Raw genomic sequence first — 16,480 nt, forward strand, 5'->3', positions numbered from 1 at the left:
GTAAGCTTCATGGTTTTCAACCTATGTCTTTGAGAATATATAGATTCAACCTCCCCCTCTCTTCTCCATCAGATAGTGTAGCTGATTCAAATGTTATTATCCTAGCAAGAGCCTCAACAATAGTTGACTGACCCGCACGAGCCTCCACATGGATTGTAAGCTGAGCCTTTGAGTTTGGCTCCAATAGAAGACATGGAAAGAGTGAGACAATGCTCTTCACTCGTTCCAGACCCCATGTAGCAGCAAGACGAAGAATATAATCTCCTCGATCGTTCTTGAAACATGCCAGCAGGCAGCAGTGTTCCATGGCTTCTCAATTTCCCAAGCCATTCTTTGTCCCCATCACTCAGTGCGCTAAACATCTCTGGAATCATTTGAAAATATTCACCAGGAAGGTCAAAAATATCGGTAAACCTGAGATTGATAAAGAACTCTGCCACAGAGTCTCCTCCAGCTTGAAGGGAATCTTGTGAATTGAGTGAGCATAAGCTGTTGTTTATCAGATTCATAGGGAAGGATCTTCGTCTCAGTTGGTCACGAGACATGCACGTTTGTTGCCCTTTGTGCCTCAATTCTATCTAGATAAGCTCCATCTAAAGTTATAAATCATTACACAAATAGTTCAAAAAAGAAAAGACAGCTCGACTTCTGACTGAAACTTGACTAAACAAGGAAGAGAGGCTGACCGAGTGGAGAAGGATATCAGACAGACAAGAAGAGTTGCTGAAGCTTGACTAAAGAGAGACTCTCTTAATGCAGGCCCTTTTATCGACATACAATCTTTAATGAAACAAATAGAAAAACAATAATACAATAGTGCTGGAAGATTATGGAATGGATCACTATCAGTGATTCAGTACCATGTGTCTGGAAAGCCTAGTTCTTATCTTTCTACACATGGGCTGAACTATACAAACACATGCAGATCAGGCCTATTAGTTTGGCCTTTCATGTAGACAACACTATCCTCCAGACCAAATCTACACAAGATTTAACCCAACATAAACTCCTCATTCCTCAACATTAAGCAACTTTGATTTGTTTCCAACACAAATGTACATTTCTTTGACTATGTTTTCCTTACACCTGAAGAAACTGAACAGTAGCAGAACCAAGCTAGCTATGAAAACCTAAAACAAGAGAAGACACAGAACAACACAACACATAAAGAAGAAGAAGATTCTTCCCAGCGATTTATCTGCCTGCATTATCCGCCTTCTCATCCTCGGCCCGCTAGTCCCTGCGAGATTGTAAGTGTCCGGATACGCAAATCTATCCATCACTCGTGTTCCAAACAACCTCGTAGCTACCATTTCTCCAACCATCACCATCACCGGATCCAAAACAGCAGAGTATGATAAACTGTTCGAGCTCATCACCCCTGAGACAGGGTAGTAACCTTCCTGTGGGCTATTGAAATGAACCCGTTGTGATAACCGCAGATCAGTACTTGCATAAGGTGAATTCGGCATTTCAAGCCGATAAACCGGTCCTACGGGTCTTTTAGGCACACTGTTTTTACCTTCCTCCTGAGTAGTACAACGGCCTCTACCATACAAAGGAACCAAAGTAGAATGAGAAACTTTAGATTTACAAACAGGACACTGTCTATGTCTTTGGTATTCATCACTTGTTGAGAAGCTCTGTACATCAAGCCATTTGTGAATACAAGGCCAGCAAAAGAGGTGACCACAGAGAGTCACAACAGGTTCTTGCACCGAGTCTAAGCAAATATTGCAGTCAAAATTCGAATCATCAGTATCATCAGAAGGAACCGAGACTGTAATGGGTTCAGGTTTCTTGCTCTTGAAACAAAATGCACCTTCTCCATAGAGTTCTCCAAGTAAAGCAGCATCTTCAAAAGATTGATCTAAGGCCATCAGTGGTCAAAATCCTGAAAAAAAAATGTGTTTATTTCCCCAACATTAGATCCAGATTGAATGCAATATATTATAAGATTTACAAGTGAAACACACAAAGATAGCCTATTTTTATCCAGATGAGAATTAGGTTAATCAGAAAAAATGCAAAAGATTTTAAAAAATCCAGAAAATCTAAAACCCTATATTATCGAAGAACCCTAAAATTTGAAATTTTGGAAACAGATGAAATTAAAAACGACCCATAAAAACTTGGGATTGAAAGTTAGAATCTTCCGAAAACTCATAACCAATCATCCAAATTTTCCATTGATCATCGTCGGATTAAGTTTAGCTTACAAATTCGAGAAATTTATCGAAACCCAAGAAAGAGAATGATTAGAGAAAGACTTTAGCAGAAACAGAGAGACAACAAACTCATCACCTCAAGGAAAATTCAACACCAATTCAAATCTAAATGGTACAGAGAAAAAAATCAAAATCAACAGACCGAGAAATTTTGCCGGCGAATATAGATAGTCACAGAGATGAGAAAACACCTATACATACGCAAAGGCACGTATATAGGAGCTATGAAGAGAGATTTAGGGAGACGAACCAGACAATCGGCGCCGTTTGAGGGAAACCCAAAGCAACTGTGTCAATGGCTGATATGAGCAGAAGATAGAGAAAGGAGACTGTTTTGCTTTCGACGAGAGAGAGAAAAATCTGGTATTTGTAGCGGAGAGAAACAGTAATTCTAAAGAAGAAAGAGATTTCATTTATACACATTTGATTATCAGAGAAATACTATCCGGAAAAAAATAAGATATTATTATTAAGCCTCGAAGTTGAGAACGCAATGATATCTTCATGACGTGGCGATGTGAAAGATTCGTCAGAGTTTTGTATTTACTTATTTTAGAGAGCTTATCTCTTTTAACTTGTACTTCAAAGTTCAAAACAAAAAAAAAATGATACGCCTGAGGTTTATAGGCCAATTAAATATTTAATTAAATATTATACTCATATACGATTAATTTGATAATAGAAAAAAAAAAATCGAGTATCCAATATGAGATCCGTCATGGATTTAGCAGTAGAACGTTAGACAACATTCAAATGCAATCAAACAATGTTGGAAAACATATTTCCAAATTCACACTATCCATAAATATCCTAAATTTCGAATCCTTTGGTGCATATTTGACCCCAAATATTTACCTATATTTGACAAACAAAAATGTTTATTTAATTATACATTATCCTAAACAAAAGCTATTATCTCTCTTTGCTATACTTTTTTTTACATTAATCCTTTTTTTACATACTTAAGATTGTCAAAAACAAATTTACTTATTTAACTAAGATAAGATACGTTACTAATGGATTTAGAGTGAGTGAGTAGTATACGATACGTAATGGTAAACTCTATAAATAGAGATTAATTGTATCACAAAAACTATTATTGTTTCTTAACTAACTTAGTTGAACAATAAAGAAAACCCTTTATTATGTGTAACGGTCGTGTCACAAATGTCATACCACTTTCTTTAGGTGCATTGTATTCACCCACATTCATGTTTTCACATATAATTTTTAGAAAGAACACAAAATTGTAACCAAAATATAAATGCAGCATAATAACAAGTCAAAACTTTGTGAAGATTAACAAAATGCGATCGCCGCAGCTCTATCTAACCAACTCATATATGTCAATGTCAGTGCCGTGCCAAGGTCCATTGTGGCTTAACGCTAAACTAACGTTATAAAGTAGTAAATCTAAACTAATAAATTTATGTTAACGTAATAAACTAGTAAAACTAAACTAATAAAGTAAGAAACAATCGGTGATTGGGTGGAGTGAATAGAGAACAAAAGGACTAATGAGAGATCGAAGAAGATGGCTCTCTTCACGCTTTTGCCGAAGCTTCTTCACAAGTAACAACGATCAATCTCATAAAGAACCTCACGAGACACGCATTCTTTTGCTTTATGGGACTTCTTTTTTTTAGCATATTTTATTGATCTTGTAATTTACGATTATTAATTAGAAGCCGAATCTTGAGATCAAAAAAATAAAAGATAAAATCAATTTTTAGTTTATGGGTTTGGTCGGACTAATGCTCCTGAGTCCTGACGCGTGGGCGTGGATCATTTCCATTTTCACATTTTCGAAAAATAATTTGTGTCTTTGGTTTCTCCTTATGAACATGCAATATTCATCAGTAATATACATGTTGACAAAAAATAATAATACGTTGCCACATTCTGTGTTACAAACATTCCATTCTAGTCAAACTAGATAACCAGAAGATCATCATCAACTTCATGTTTCTAATTTTGTTTTAGGATGTCTATCAATATATTTGTAATTATGTATTACTATACGCTATTTGTTTCTTAAAGATTGAAATTAGCGCATTTATCGTGTAACTTTCAAGTTTCATAGGGGAACAATGATATTTTAAGTAAAGACTTTAAGAGATTCATATTAATTAATTATTACTAAGATTTAAGAATATAATAAAGCTTCAAGTATTTTCATCTTTATTCTAACAAAATTGACTATCATAGCAATTATATCAGGATCGTAGAACATGAATAAAACATAACTATCGTTTTATTGTTTTATCATTTATCTAATCAAGCTGCAGCATGTTTGGTAGGAGAATATGGCCGACACTCATGAAGGTCAAATGATTAAAACATTGTCCGCTTGTTTATTTTAAAACATTAAGAACCTCAAGTGGGGGTTAGGTTTCACGTACGAAGCTGTCCGATATTGACTTGCCTTTGTTTCGATATTTCACACTTGTTCTAATTTTGATCATTATGCTCATGTTCCATTTATGTACGTCGTCGTGACTTCTTAGGTCGCGAAAGTTGATACAATCAAAAGGACACGAGAAGACCATTTACAAAGTCCAAATCATAATATTATAATGAAAGTTGTTTGATACAAACAAAAGTCACGAAAATGCATTTATAAAAGTCCAACTGATCTATTATTATAAAACCGGATTGCATCTTTCTTTTGACCTTATCTTCAGCCTAAATATATAATTCTCAAACCAAGGACGGCAACCAAAAAAAAAAAAAAAAGACATTACCAATAGAGAGGTTTCATCAGATTTAACACTTTCGTTCAGACCTAATATATTAGAATATTTTCTTGGCAATCTAAAACTAAAACTTTATGAACTAATCATATAATTTATCTTCTTGATATTTCTGATTTATATTGTCCAAACTAAATAACTTGGTTTTGGTCGAACTTTAGTCATAGACCGGATCAACAACTCTAAAACCTCAAAAGCTTGTCGGGAACTGTGGGATCAGTCCAAAAATAACTCAATTCTTTCGGCTATTATTCATTTTGTCCTAATTGACATATCCTTATCCACAAATTGGGTACACATAAACTATGGTGGATGAATTTCTTTGCTTATGCAAAAATAAGGAGATATTTCGAACGTATTTATTCTCTTTTGCTCGTGGTCGATAAAGACCTTTTTCAGCTGAATACGTATATTCTTTCTTTAGATTAGGACATGTATGAACCTTTAGCCCCTTTTGCATACATGTGCTCATTCATTAGAGTGTCGCATAATATCTTTTAATACGAGGAGTTTTAGAATAAGTAACAAACCTTAGCGTGTGTTCATCAAAAAACTTGCAGAACCAAACAATCTTAAGATCTCTCTCATGACCAAAAAAAGATTGGTGGAATCATTTTAATGTGGTTCCATTAGTCTAGTCCAAGATTGTTCTTTGATACCTTTAGTTCCGCATCTCAAAACATCTTCAAACCAGTAAAAATGACATAAGACATGACATCATATTATTTATCCAGGTCTAGATGTTCAGTGATAATGAGTTACAGAGATAATGAGAACAAGAACGAGAGACAGAGAGATACGAGATCTTACAGACTCCACAAGTGATATTTCATGGCAAGAACTTGTCGAGGCTAGATGTGAGTGTGGTTTTGGGCACTGCACCTATGATTGTATCCTTCTTCTCGCCACCGACAAAGATCATGATCGTTGGGATGCTTCTAACTCCGTACTGGCCGGGAGTATTAGGAGATTCATCAGTGTTTAATTTGTAGAACTTGATCTTCCCAGTGTAATGCTGTGCTAGATCGTTTACAAGCGGATCAATCATCTTGCAAGGTCCACACCATGGTGCCCAAAAGTCGACAACTACAGGCCCAGTTGCTTTAAGAACTAGAGAGTCCCATGTCGAGTCATTGACCACTTGAACTGCAGGATCAATAACACAAATCAACACCTTATTGCCAAAGCTTTTAGAATCATGAATGAAAACAAAATATATCAGCCAAGGTGGACGAATAAAACAAAGAGACAGCTGACCCGTTTATCCATCTTCAGCTAGATCAGTATGTTGTAGCAAGTCTATATGATATTTCCTAAAAATGATCTAGAAGTGAAAGTTTTTCAAAATAGAAATTTGATAGATCCAGTGAAGGATAAAGCTTTATGTTTTCACCAGAGAGGAGAGACCAATGACTGAGTTAACATTGTAGCAGATAATACTGCTAATCTCACCAAACACATTATCACGGAAAAGGACTTACCTATCTAAAATCGTAGAATATCAATGCTAGTGATAACCAAAATCGTTATCTGCTGGTATAGAGAATCAAGATATGTTTACTCTAAAGCACAAAAAGCAACATTCTTCTCTCATGAGCCAAATAACTGTTTCTTGTCACAATGTGTATGATCCAACCAATAAAATATCTGAGTAGGTACCCAACCTAATTTCTAGGTTTGTTAGAGAGACTTTGCATTAATCAAGTAAAATATCCCCAAAAAAGAAGTGATCCTAAAAAGCAACCTTCTTCAAATTTCACGCAAATGGCATGAATCGTTCCTCTAACAGAAACCTCATTTTCAGCAAGAATTTTCTCAAAAGGTATACTCTCCTAAAGAAACTCTTCTTCCTCCTCCAGATTCACTAATCTGTAACTAATCTCAAGTTTTTAGCAGATTACTAAATGCTACAACAAGAACAACAACACAAATTCAAGCACCTTGCTTCTAATTTCCCTCGCACAAATCAATAATCAGTTCTCAAAATCCACCAACGAGCACGAATCAAAGACAAGTTAATAACCAAAATCGAAAAAGGAATAGTGAGAAAACATACTATCGGTAGTAGTTTCCTGAGCTTCACAGACGACGGCTCTTCGTAATCGAGAAACCCTAGGTTGATGAATCGAGGTCAACGAAGCCGGAGAGAGAGAAAGACGGATTCTCAAACCTGATGATTCCGGTAAGACGGCGAACATCCGCCGAGAAGAGAGAGAAGAAGCCGATGGTGATGAGGATACGATTCTGGTCTCGGAGCGGAGAGAAATCGGAGGACGAGAGGTACAAGTGAAAGCAGCCATGGCTATAGATAGAGAGAGGAGAGGTTTCTCCAAATCCCCAAGTGAAAAAATAATATCCAGATAGATAGAGAAAATAAAAAGATAACGAAACTAATGGAAGAGAAAATGTAGACAAAACACTGATGCAGATTTTTTATATATACATCAACACAAACAAATATTTTTGGAAAAATAAGTATTTCTACTAAAAATACAATTAAAATACAGTTGTGAAAAAAATCGAGAAATAATAAATTGAAATATTTTTGAATTTTTTTGATTTGTTGAGCTGTAGATATCATTTGCCCAAAATAACCGAAAAAAGTAGAAAACGAAAACATATTGTAAATTGTTTTTTTAATTGTTTGGGTAAGATAGTGCTCTGACTAAGCCCATCTGTAATAAGCCCATAAAACTTTTGAGATATTTTTTATTGGGCTCATATTAGGCCAGTTGCACTTTTTTTTTTTAATCCAGTCACTTGTGGATTTAACAGAAATTTTAACAAAGTTCCGTTACCCGCAATTTGTGATCTCGGGTCAATTTAATGACTATTTTGGCAACATCAACAAAAAGTTAGCGACTGAAATAAGAAGTCACTAAAAGTTGACTATTGAAATGAAAAGTCAATAAAATTTAAACGTATTATTTTACCCCACACTAATTTTTTTTTTTTTTTTTTTTTTTTTGTATTTTTGAACATTTGAAGATCTCCTGACATTTTTTCGCAATTGTTTTTCTCAAAATTTTCTTTAAAAAAATAAATAAATTATAACGCTTGCTTATAAGATAACTAAAAGTCTAAAATTTTGAATAAAAAACTATTTGGCATGAAAAATTCGCTTTTGTTAACAATTTTCTTCAAAATTGGTTCGTTGAATCCTAAATAATATCTGATGACAAAAAAAAAGATTATAGCAAAAGTATTTTCTTGGAAAACCAACATTTTAAAACTTGATTGGTAATGGTATGACAATTAGCTCTTGAAAAATGAAAACAAAAACAAAATCTTAAAAATCTATAAAACTTTCAAAACCAACATTTTGGATCTGCCTCTTTTTCTTTTTCTTATATACCTCTAGTATTGAGGAACCACTTCAAAGTCTTTCCTCTGATGTCACTTTAGCTCGCTGACATCTCTTCTACTCCTCAATTTCTTTATAATCTCGGTAGATCTCTCTACTAAAGAAATTCCTCCTTTCTTGGTTTCTTCTCAATATTTTGTTTTATTTTTGTTTTCTCTTTCCACATGTCTCTTTTTATTATGTTACAAAAATTTCCTCAATGTTTTCTACGATGTTAGGTTCAATGCGTCCGGTCACCACTTATGTTTTCACTGTAAGAACTCATTATTCCCCAGCCCTATGCGAAGAAAGAAAATGGTGGTAGCTAGAGACCAAGTGATGGATTTTTACAAACGTGTTCATAGTGTCCTCACAGATAAAGAGTTGTCGAAATTAGAAGATTTGAGGCAGCTTATTCGATCAAAATAATCTTACAATAAAGAAGTTATCTTCAACACCGACATCATATCTCTTTTATATGATTCACAGTGTCATTGATGAAATGAAAAGTTGGTTGATAATATTTGTTGCGTTGGGGATGGGTTATTTGATGTTCGAATCCTGGGTTTTGTTTAAAAATTTCGTCTATTAATGTATATAGCTTAGATTGTTGTATATAAGCTTAGTTTGGTTAGTATAGATTTCATATAGAGTCTGTACAGGTTGGTATTCTATAAACCAATCTTAATTTTGGTTTAGAGGCTTATGGTTTAGGCCAATATCAGTTTGTATATAAACCCCCAATTGTACTCTTTTGCTAATTAATGAGAATGAGATTGTTTTACTAATATGGTATCAGAGCAAAATATCTCGATCTCAGTCTCGTAACAAACTTTTCCGATTTGATTTCACTGGAATCTCACCGGAGTTTGTTCATCTTCTCATTTTTTTTCTTCTCTTGAACTTCTACACGTTTTCTCTTCGTTTCCTTTGCGATCCAGTCTCATTTGTTAGCTGTTTCGATTCTCCATGGGTAAACGAAATGGAAAGAGTGTTCGTCGGAGTAGTTCACCGGATCTACTTGTCATTGCTTCATCGAAGATTCATGAGCAGTCTTCTGGTTCATCAGCAAGAGCTCCAGGATCCTCGATTCATGCTGCGATTCATCAACCAGCTCAATACAGCTCATCGCGTCACTTTGAGGTATCGGATTCTCCTGATAATAGTCACAGTCCTTATCATCTTGTTAGCTCCGATCATCCTGGTTTAGTCTTAGCTCCAGAACTGTTAGATGGAAACAGCTATGGTACCTGGATTATAGCCATGACTACTAGCATTGAAGCTAAGAATAAGCTTGGATTTGTGGATGGATCTATTCCAAAACCTGATGATGATGATCCTTATTGCAAAATCTGGCGTCGTTGTAACAGTATGGTTAAGTCTTGGCTTCTGAATAGTGTATCGAAGGAGATCTATACAAGCATCTTGTATTTTCCCACAGCCGCTGCAATCTGGAAAGATCTCTATACTCGATTTCACAAATCTAGCCTCCCTCGACTTTACAAGCTGCGTCAACAGATTCACTCTCTTCGTCAAGGCAATCTGGATTTGTCATCGTATCATACTCGTAAACAAACTCTTTGGGAAGAATTGACGAGTCTTCAGGCTATTCCACGGACTGTAGAAGATCTTCTGATTGAAAGAGAGACTAATAGAGTCATTGATTTTCTTATGGGACTCAATGATTGTTATGATGCTGTTAGAAGTCAGATTCTCATGAAGAAAACTTTGCCTTCTTTGTCTGAGGTATTCAACATGATTGATCAGGATGAAATTCAACGTTCTGCAAGGATTTCTACTACTCCAGGAATGACTTCATCAGTGTTTGCAGTCTCCAATCAGTCTTCACAATCTGTTCTTAATGGAGACACCTATCAGAAAAAGGAGAGGCCAGTTTGTACTTACTGTAGTCGCCCTGGTCATGTTGAAGACACTTGTTACAAGAAACATGGTTATCCAACTTCTTTCAAGTCTAAGCAAATTGCAAATACTGAATTGCAAATTGTAGATCCGTTCACCAAGCTTTTGTATCCATCGCACTTCCAACGTCTAATAAGCAAGATGGGTCTACTCAACATCTTCGTCCCATCTTGAGGGGGACTATTAATGTATATAGCTTAGATTGTTGTATATAAGCTTAGTTTGGTTAGTATAGATTTCATATAGAGTCTGTACAGGTTGGTATTCTATAAACCAATCTTAATTTTGGTTTAGAGGCTTATGGTTTAGGCCAATGTCAGTTTGTATATAAACCCCCAATTGTACTCTTTTGCTAATTAATGAGAATGAGATTGTTTTACTAATATCGTCAACAATCTCATCGTCTTTTTCCCAACAAATGTTGGTTTTGAAGTTGAATGATGTGGGTTCTATAATGTTCATGGACTCAGTCTGCTTATACGATTCTAAGTTTCTTGACTAGAAACTAATGGTAAATTTGTTATAATGATTGATCAGCACAAGTACTAATTACTACCAAACGAATAAAATTTTAGTCATTTGTATTAGTATCAATGTGTTATCACTTATCACTTAAGTTTGTTAAATATTTTTATAATTGTTAATTGTAAACTAAATATTTTTTTAGTCATTTGTATCAGTAACAATGTAGTCTTGAATCTCCAAATATTATAGAATTTTTTTGCTTTAGATTTCAGTTAACAATTTTTCTACAAGGTTTGTTCATACGATATATCCGCCACAAGGTATGTTAATAAGCTATTGGTCGTCGCTGGTTTTTGATCTTCATACTTGATAAGTGATAACTAAATCTTGGTAGTTGGTTTAAAGAAAACAATAATGTTAAAACAATGCAAAAGGAAACGGGCTTGGGATGTTAACACGTTCTAAGTTCGATTCACCTGCTCTGCGAAACTTAAATATATTTTCTTGGATATCTTATATCTACATAGATATGGGTCCATGTTTACGGTTCATTTCAATATCTGAAGAAAGGATTTTATCTATGAGATGCACCTTCCTCAGAGATTATTTTGGATTCTTTCGTAGGTTTATGATTCTAAATTAACAAAAAAAAAAAATGACATAAACTTAAATCATTTTGAAACTAAGTTTCTATAATTGGATTAAATTATAAACGTAGGAGAATGTTCAATTTCTTCTCTTCATGTGAAAACACTTTTAAGTAATAATAGGTCACCCACTTCAAGACACTAATATTTCCATAAACTCATAAAAGTCATACAACAAAACTCTAACTTTGCTTTCACTGACTTATACCATCTAAAGCAATGTTAGTTCGAATGTCAGAAAGAAAGAAAAATTCAAATTAAATGTAAAATTATAACTAAAAAAGACTCGACGACTTGTTGTTGGTAATTATGAATATATATATATATATATATATAGAGTATATATACAAAATAACCTTTGACTTGAAAACAATAAACAAAATAACTTTGGACCAAATAGTACTTGTCTGCTACAGAAATTTTGGCAATATTTAGTCTATTTTATTCTTTCTCTTTTTTCTTCTTTTTCTTTTTTTTTCATGTTCTTTACGAAACTTTAGCCATGAAGTTCTCTTTCTCTCTTCATCTTTAACACAATTCATCTTCTTCAAATTCACCATGTCATTTTCTTTTTCTACTTTTCTCTCCCTCTCCTAGAATATCTTCACCACCTCTCATAAAATTTATCATCATATCTCTTTATTTTGTTCACCCACATGTTCTCTCTTTCTTTTTCCATAGAAATCTCTCTATCTTTCATTCTTTGTTTTCTCTTTTTGCCTGAATTCTTCATCAATGTCGTTGTGATATAAGAGATTATATTTGATTTTAAAACAAATGTCTGATTTTAAAATGCATGTATTTTAAGAACAAAACATGTTATTAACACTGATATATTAATATTTGTCATGCTATCCAACAAAAATTCATGTAATATATAAATATTTGTCATGTTATCCAATAAAAACTCATGTAATATTGTAACAATTCTATATGTTTTTAAAAAACTTCGCGATGTATAACAGAATTGCATGCTTTTAATAAATATATCGTGTTATTTCAGAGAAACATATATATCGTGTATATATATTCTGTATGTATTTATAAAAATTGCATGCTTTTTTGTAAATATATCATGTTATTTTAGACAAATACATAAAAACTTTATAACTACAACTACCGATATTTTTATAAAAACAAGAATATTTTAATATATTATCCACCCTATAAAAGGTTATTTATCTAAGTTTTTTGATACAAGGCTATTCTCTCAATTGTTTTCAATTCCATGGTTACTCTCGAATATTACTCATATATACTGCTGAGAAAAAAGAATAGATACAAATACTTATGGTTATATTAGAAAAAAATGTCAAAATTAATATACAAGCCCGGCAGACAAAAACACCGAAGATTCACCTATAAGTTAGGACAACGGCTCAATGAAAAATGATAATTGTTTCTTCTATGATGTCATCGTTCATGAATCTAACAATAATAATATAAACTACGACATTTGTTTTTCAACAATGCATACTCTACATCTTTAATTCCAAACTATGACATTTTTTTATAACAAAATATTGACTTTGAGGGCTATGTTTTTCAAATAATTAATAACCATTGTATAGTTTACCATGACATCAATTTTGGAGTATCTATATACATTATGTGCGGTTGAAATTTAATACTTTTTGTATTTCTGATGAAGCATTTTTGTTTTGTAGTTCCACATGTCATAAAGTCATAAAGAGAAAAATAGTCGTGTGTTGAAAATGAGACGATGACGGTGAAGATAGTTGAAAAATCTCAGCTAACAGCACATCCCACTCAATTATATATATATTGTTGATTACCAATTAGTTTGTTTATTCAGTTTATGTGTATGTGTTACGTTCTTACACTTCTCCCTGATGTCTTTGTGTTCTTACATATTTTTCTGTTTCATCTAGAAATTTTTATTACCGTTCGATGGTGAAGTTGACAAAGAGAATAGGAGGGCTTGTGCTGCGATTGGCAGCGTTTGGTGCGGCTCTTGCCGCATTGATCGTTATGATCACTAGCCGCGAGAGAGCTTCCTTCTTAGCCATCTCCCTTGAAGCTAAGTACACCGATATGGCAGCGTTTAAGTATGTACAAAATTTCTTCTTATTTTCTTGTTGAGTCATTGTATGTAAATTATACATCTATGAGTTATGCGAATATGTGGTAACAGAATAAAACATGTTTGGCAGGTATTTTGTAATAGCAAACGCTGTTGTGAGTGTTTACAGCTTTCTAGTTCTGTTTCTTCCAAAGGAGAGTTTGCTTTGGAAATTCGTCGTCGTCTTGGATTTGGTACCAATTTTTATTCTCTGCATGCATTCATTTGCATAATATATTATAAGTTCCCTTGGTTATTATAAAGTGATGTTGTTACTTATACCTGGTTAATATATATTAACAACTGATCCTAAATATTATTTAAAAAGATTTTTTGTTTTTCATCGCATATTAACAACATTATTTATTGGCAACAAAAATGCAATGAAATTAGTATTTTGTAGCAACATTTTCACAACTATTTTGCAGCATGTAGATTGTGATTTTCTCGTTATACTAAGTTTTAAGTGGTGTAATATAAGAATTGAAAATTATGATGTTACTAATTTGTGTTATTCTTATAATGATCATTAGCTCAATTTGTGTTAAATATCCACCTGACTTTTTATTCGAGTGTACTGTTTTTTTTTTTTTTCTGTTACAATTTGAGTGTAGTGACGATTTTATATATATTTTTGTTAAAGACTATCTCTCTAGATTAATTAAAAACTTATCTATACTCGAAGTTGATATATTGGTTCTAAAACGAAAACGCTCGATGTATTTTAAGAAAGTGTTATGAAAAAATGATAGCAACTTGAACACAAAACGACTGCATACATAGTAGATGATTGATTGTCTAAATTAATTTATTTCCATTCGAATATAATTTGATGGTGATTTGTGTGTAAGAAGGATAGGTGAATCGTTGGGTGGAAAGTTAAAACGTTTGAATGCATATCTAATTACTAACTAGTATTCGTGTCTTAATACAAAGATTTCTTATCGTTTCGTTTGTTAGGTGAAGATTAGCTAAAATAATTAATATGTTTAATTTGAATTGGTGTATCATTTTTTTGTCATTAACCGTGATGAAGGTGATGACAATGCTGCTTACGTCAAGCTTATCGGCGGCTCTAGCGGTGGCACAAGTGGGAAAGAAGGGAAACGCAAACGCAGGTTGGCTTCCGATTTGCGGGCAAGTTCCAAAGTTTTGCGATCAGATCACTGGAGCTTTAATTGCCGGTTTCGTTGCACTCGTCCTCTATGTACTCTTACTCTTATATTCTCTCCACGCCGTCGTCGACCCTTTTCTCCTTCAAAAATCTTGAATCTACCTTTTTTTTTTTGAGTATCGATCTAATTTTATGTCTCTCATACATATATAGATAGTAGACACATAAACATAAATTTGCTCGATGTCGATTTGAGACGTAGTTCGTGTGTTGTGCTTGTATAATTTCCACTGAAAAGAACGTTTTCTAAAAGTTCATGACCATAACACGTAAAGAGGCGAATGAAGGTAATATTAATGTGGGACATAGTGTTTTGCGTGATCCAAATTATTTTAGTATCGCAAACCGGCCTGTCTTAAATGGACATTTGTAGTAACAAAACCGACCATCAGCAAATTAACGTTAACGTTGCTCTAATCGTGTGTATTTTTCTAATGCTTGGTGAAGCACATGCGACCATTTGTTGTGTCAGAACAAAAGGAAGATTCCACATTTAGAATTTAGATTATAATCCCACATGCCTATTATTTAAACATATGTATACTGTAATAAATTAGTCCCAGAAGAGCATTTCATCATACTGTATAATTAATCAAATTTAAAAAACATTTGTGTTGAAGAGAAGATGACTAGATTCACTTGATTTTTTTTAATACTGATTGGTCGTTTGACCAGTCAGGATCCAGACTGAAATATTCTCAAAAGGTATGAACTATTTTAATGAAATATTTGAGCTGAGAATTTGCTTATGGGACATTCTATCCTTCTAAAGAAATCATTAGAAAATGGAGAAAAAGTTACTAGAAAAAGAGAGGGAAATGGGGCGAGAGTATGAAGAAAGGGTCCCATGTGAATCTAATAATTGAAAAGCAAATATGAGATTTATTTTAGGGTTCTTGTTTTAGCGTCCAAAGCGGTCGCAGTTGCCGTTCAGCGACTTTTCTCTGTTTATGAAATAAAAACGCTCCACTTGTTCTTTTCTTCTTTCAACCCACTTTGTTATAACTATTAACAAATATTGCTTGGTCCAAATTTTATTATACTGAATTATTTTAGTTTTTTTGTATCATCATCCTCAATGTTAGTTTTGAAATCCTAGGTCAGTAAGTCAATAACGAAAATGACAAGTTTAATTTTGTAATTGGAACTTACATGTCACGGTCTTTGTTTACGATCATTGCCACGAATTGTTTAGATACGGGCTTTTTTTTTCTTTCCGTGTTGATGATTATCGTTTCTTCTTACATATCTTGATCAATCACTAACATTTACATAACCTACAATTTTGTAATATAATTGCAATACTCGAGATCTTCAAATGGTGATACTGTTAATAAAATTACGAACTTTTAATCATCATCAAAATCTATAGAAAAAGATACATAGGACCAAAACAAGCCTAAAACAAAGAGTTATAATTTACAAATAAATGCATGTATTTTGTTACTTTTGTTAAGGATTTTCATATCAATGCATGCATAATGCATTCTCTTTTTATTTTATTTATAATGCATTCTTTTATAATATTCGGATCCAAAATTATGAATTAATTCCAGATTGCCATAAATGTCTTTCTTTGTTTATGCTGACTTTTTTCTTTTCTTAACTTATATAGTAAGTAAACCAGAAAGGTGGAAGATACAAAGCAATTTCATTGCATTAATAAACTTCAAATGTATTATCCAATAATCAAAATTTATCTAGTAATTCACAAAAAAAAAAAAATCTGTCTATCATTCAAAATTTCACCAATTTGGATAAATATCTAGAAAATTTTAAAATACAATTCAATAACACTATTAACATATCAATCAATATATAACATTGCAAAAGTTTACTTGATCATTAGTATATTCATTTTAAGGTT

At 33.2% G+C, this 16,480-nt stretch overlaps 4 protein-coding genes and 1 pseudogene across 9 annotated transcripts; 2 read left to right on the forward strand and 3 right to left on the reverse strand.

Annotated features, from left to right (window-relative positions):
* Positions 1-113: 113 nt before the first annotated feature.
* AT4G03505 (uncharacterized protein) lies at positions 114-545 on the reverse strand (the record flags this gene model as incomplete). Its single annotated transcript, NM_001036505.1, has 1 exon — positions 114-545. One exon carries the CDS (start codon positions 543-545, stop codon positions 114-116), a length of 432 nt encoding a protein of 143 aa, NP_001031582.1.
* RMA1 (RING membrane-anchor 1) lies at positions 346-2,663 on the reverse strand. Of its 4 annotated transcripts, NM_116589.3 has the most exons (3): positions 2,479-2,654; positions 687-1,894; positions 346-593 (listed from the first exon to the last, which is right to left on the reverse strand). In NM_116589.3, the coding sequence occupies exon 2, from the start codon at positions 1,878-1,880 to the stop codon at positions 1,131-1,133; it is 750 nt and encodes a 249-aa protein (NP_192260.1). In that variant the 5' UTR covers positions 1,881-1,894; positions 2,479-2,654; the 3' UTR covers positions 346-593; positions 687-1,130. The 4 variants fall into 4 exon arrangements, with proteins under 4 accessions (NP_192260.1, NP_001319862.1, NP_974506.1 ...); NM_001340463.1 differs by having other exon boundaries at positions 547-1,894; positions 2,479-2,663; NM_001340464.1 differs by lacking the exon at positions 346-593 and having other exon boundaries at positions 819-1,894; positions 2,371-2,647.
* A 2,765-nt stretch (positions 2,664-5,428) lies between these two features.
* ATHM2 (Thioredoxin superfamily protein) lies at positions 5,429-7,430 on the reverse strand. 2 transcript variants are annotated; one of them, NM_116590.4, is made up of 2 exons: positions 7,038-7,430; positions 5,429-6,127 (listed from the first exon to the last, which is right to left on the reverse strand). In NM_116590.4, the coding sequence occupies exons 1-2, from the start codon at positions 7,279-7,281 to the stop codon at positions 5,811-5,813; spliced, it is 561 nt and encodes a 186-aa protein (NP_192261.1). In that variant the 5' UTR covers positions 7,282-7,430; the 3' UTR covers positions 5,429-5,810. The 2 variants fall into 2 exon arrangements, with proteins under 2 accessions (NP_192261.1, NP_001154203.1); NM_001160731.2 differs by lacking the exon at positions 7,038-7,430 and adding an exon at positions 6,463-6,621 and having other exon boundaries at positions 5,706-6,127.
* Positions 7,431-9,293: 1,863 nt separating this feature from the next.
* Positions 9,294-10,418, forward strand: AT4G03530 (annotated as a pseudogene; the record flags this gene model as incomplete). The annotated part of the gene is made up of 1 exon: positions 9,294-10,418.
* A 2,744-nt stretch (positions 10,419-13,162) lies between these two features.
* Positions 13,163-14,963, forward strand: AT4G03540 (Uncharacterized protein family (UPF0497)). The gene is made up of 3 exons (NM_116592.2): positions 13,163-13,425; positions 13,531-13,633; positions 14,476-14,963. The coding sequence occupies exons 1-3, from the start codon at positions 13,268-13,270 to the stop codon at positions 14,707-14,709; spliced, it is 495 nt and encodes a 164-aa protein (NP_192263.1). The 5' UTR covers positions 13,163-13,267; the 3' UTR covers positions 14,710-14,963.
* The last annotated feature ends 1,517 nt before the right edge of the window (positions 14,964-16,480 follow it).

Source organism: Arabidopsis thaliana, chromosome 4 (genome assembly GCF_000001735.4).
Source record: "Arabidopsis thaliana chromosome 4, partial sequence".
Lineage (NCBI taxonomy): Eukaryota > Viridiplantae > Streptophyta > Magnoliopsida > Brassicales > Brassicaceae > Arabidopsis > Arabidopsis thaliana.

Excerpts from the sequence above, each read along its gene's own strand:
- RMA1 (NM_116589.3), bottom strand. The coding sequence starts at position 1,880 with ATGGCCTTAGATCAATCTTTTGAAGATGCTGCTTTACTTGGAGAACTC.
- ATHM2 (NM_116590.4), bottom strand. The coding sequence starts at position 7,281 with ATGGCTGCTTTCACTTGTACCTCTCGTCCTCCGATTTCTCTCCGCTCC. Across the intron at positions 6,128-7,037 it reads TCAGGAAACTACTACCGATA|TTCAAGTGGTCAATGACTCG; the intron begins GTATGTTTTCTC and ends TTGATCCTGCAG.
- AT4G03540 (NM_116592.2), top strand. The coding sequence starts at position 13,268 with ATGGTGAAGTTGACAAAGAGAATAGGAGGGCTTGTGCTGCGATTGGCA. Across the intron at positions 13,426-13,530 it reads ACCGATATGGCAGCGTTTAA|GTATTTTGTAATAGCAAACG; the intron begins GTATGTACAAAA and ends CATGTTTGGCAG. Across the intron at positions 13,634-14,475 it reads TCGTCGTCGTCTTGGATTTG|GTGATGACAATGCTGCTTAC; the intron begins GTACCAATTTTT and ends ACCGTGATGAAG.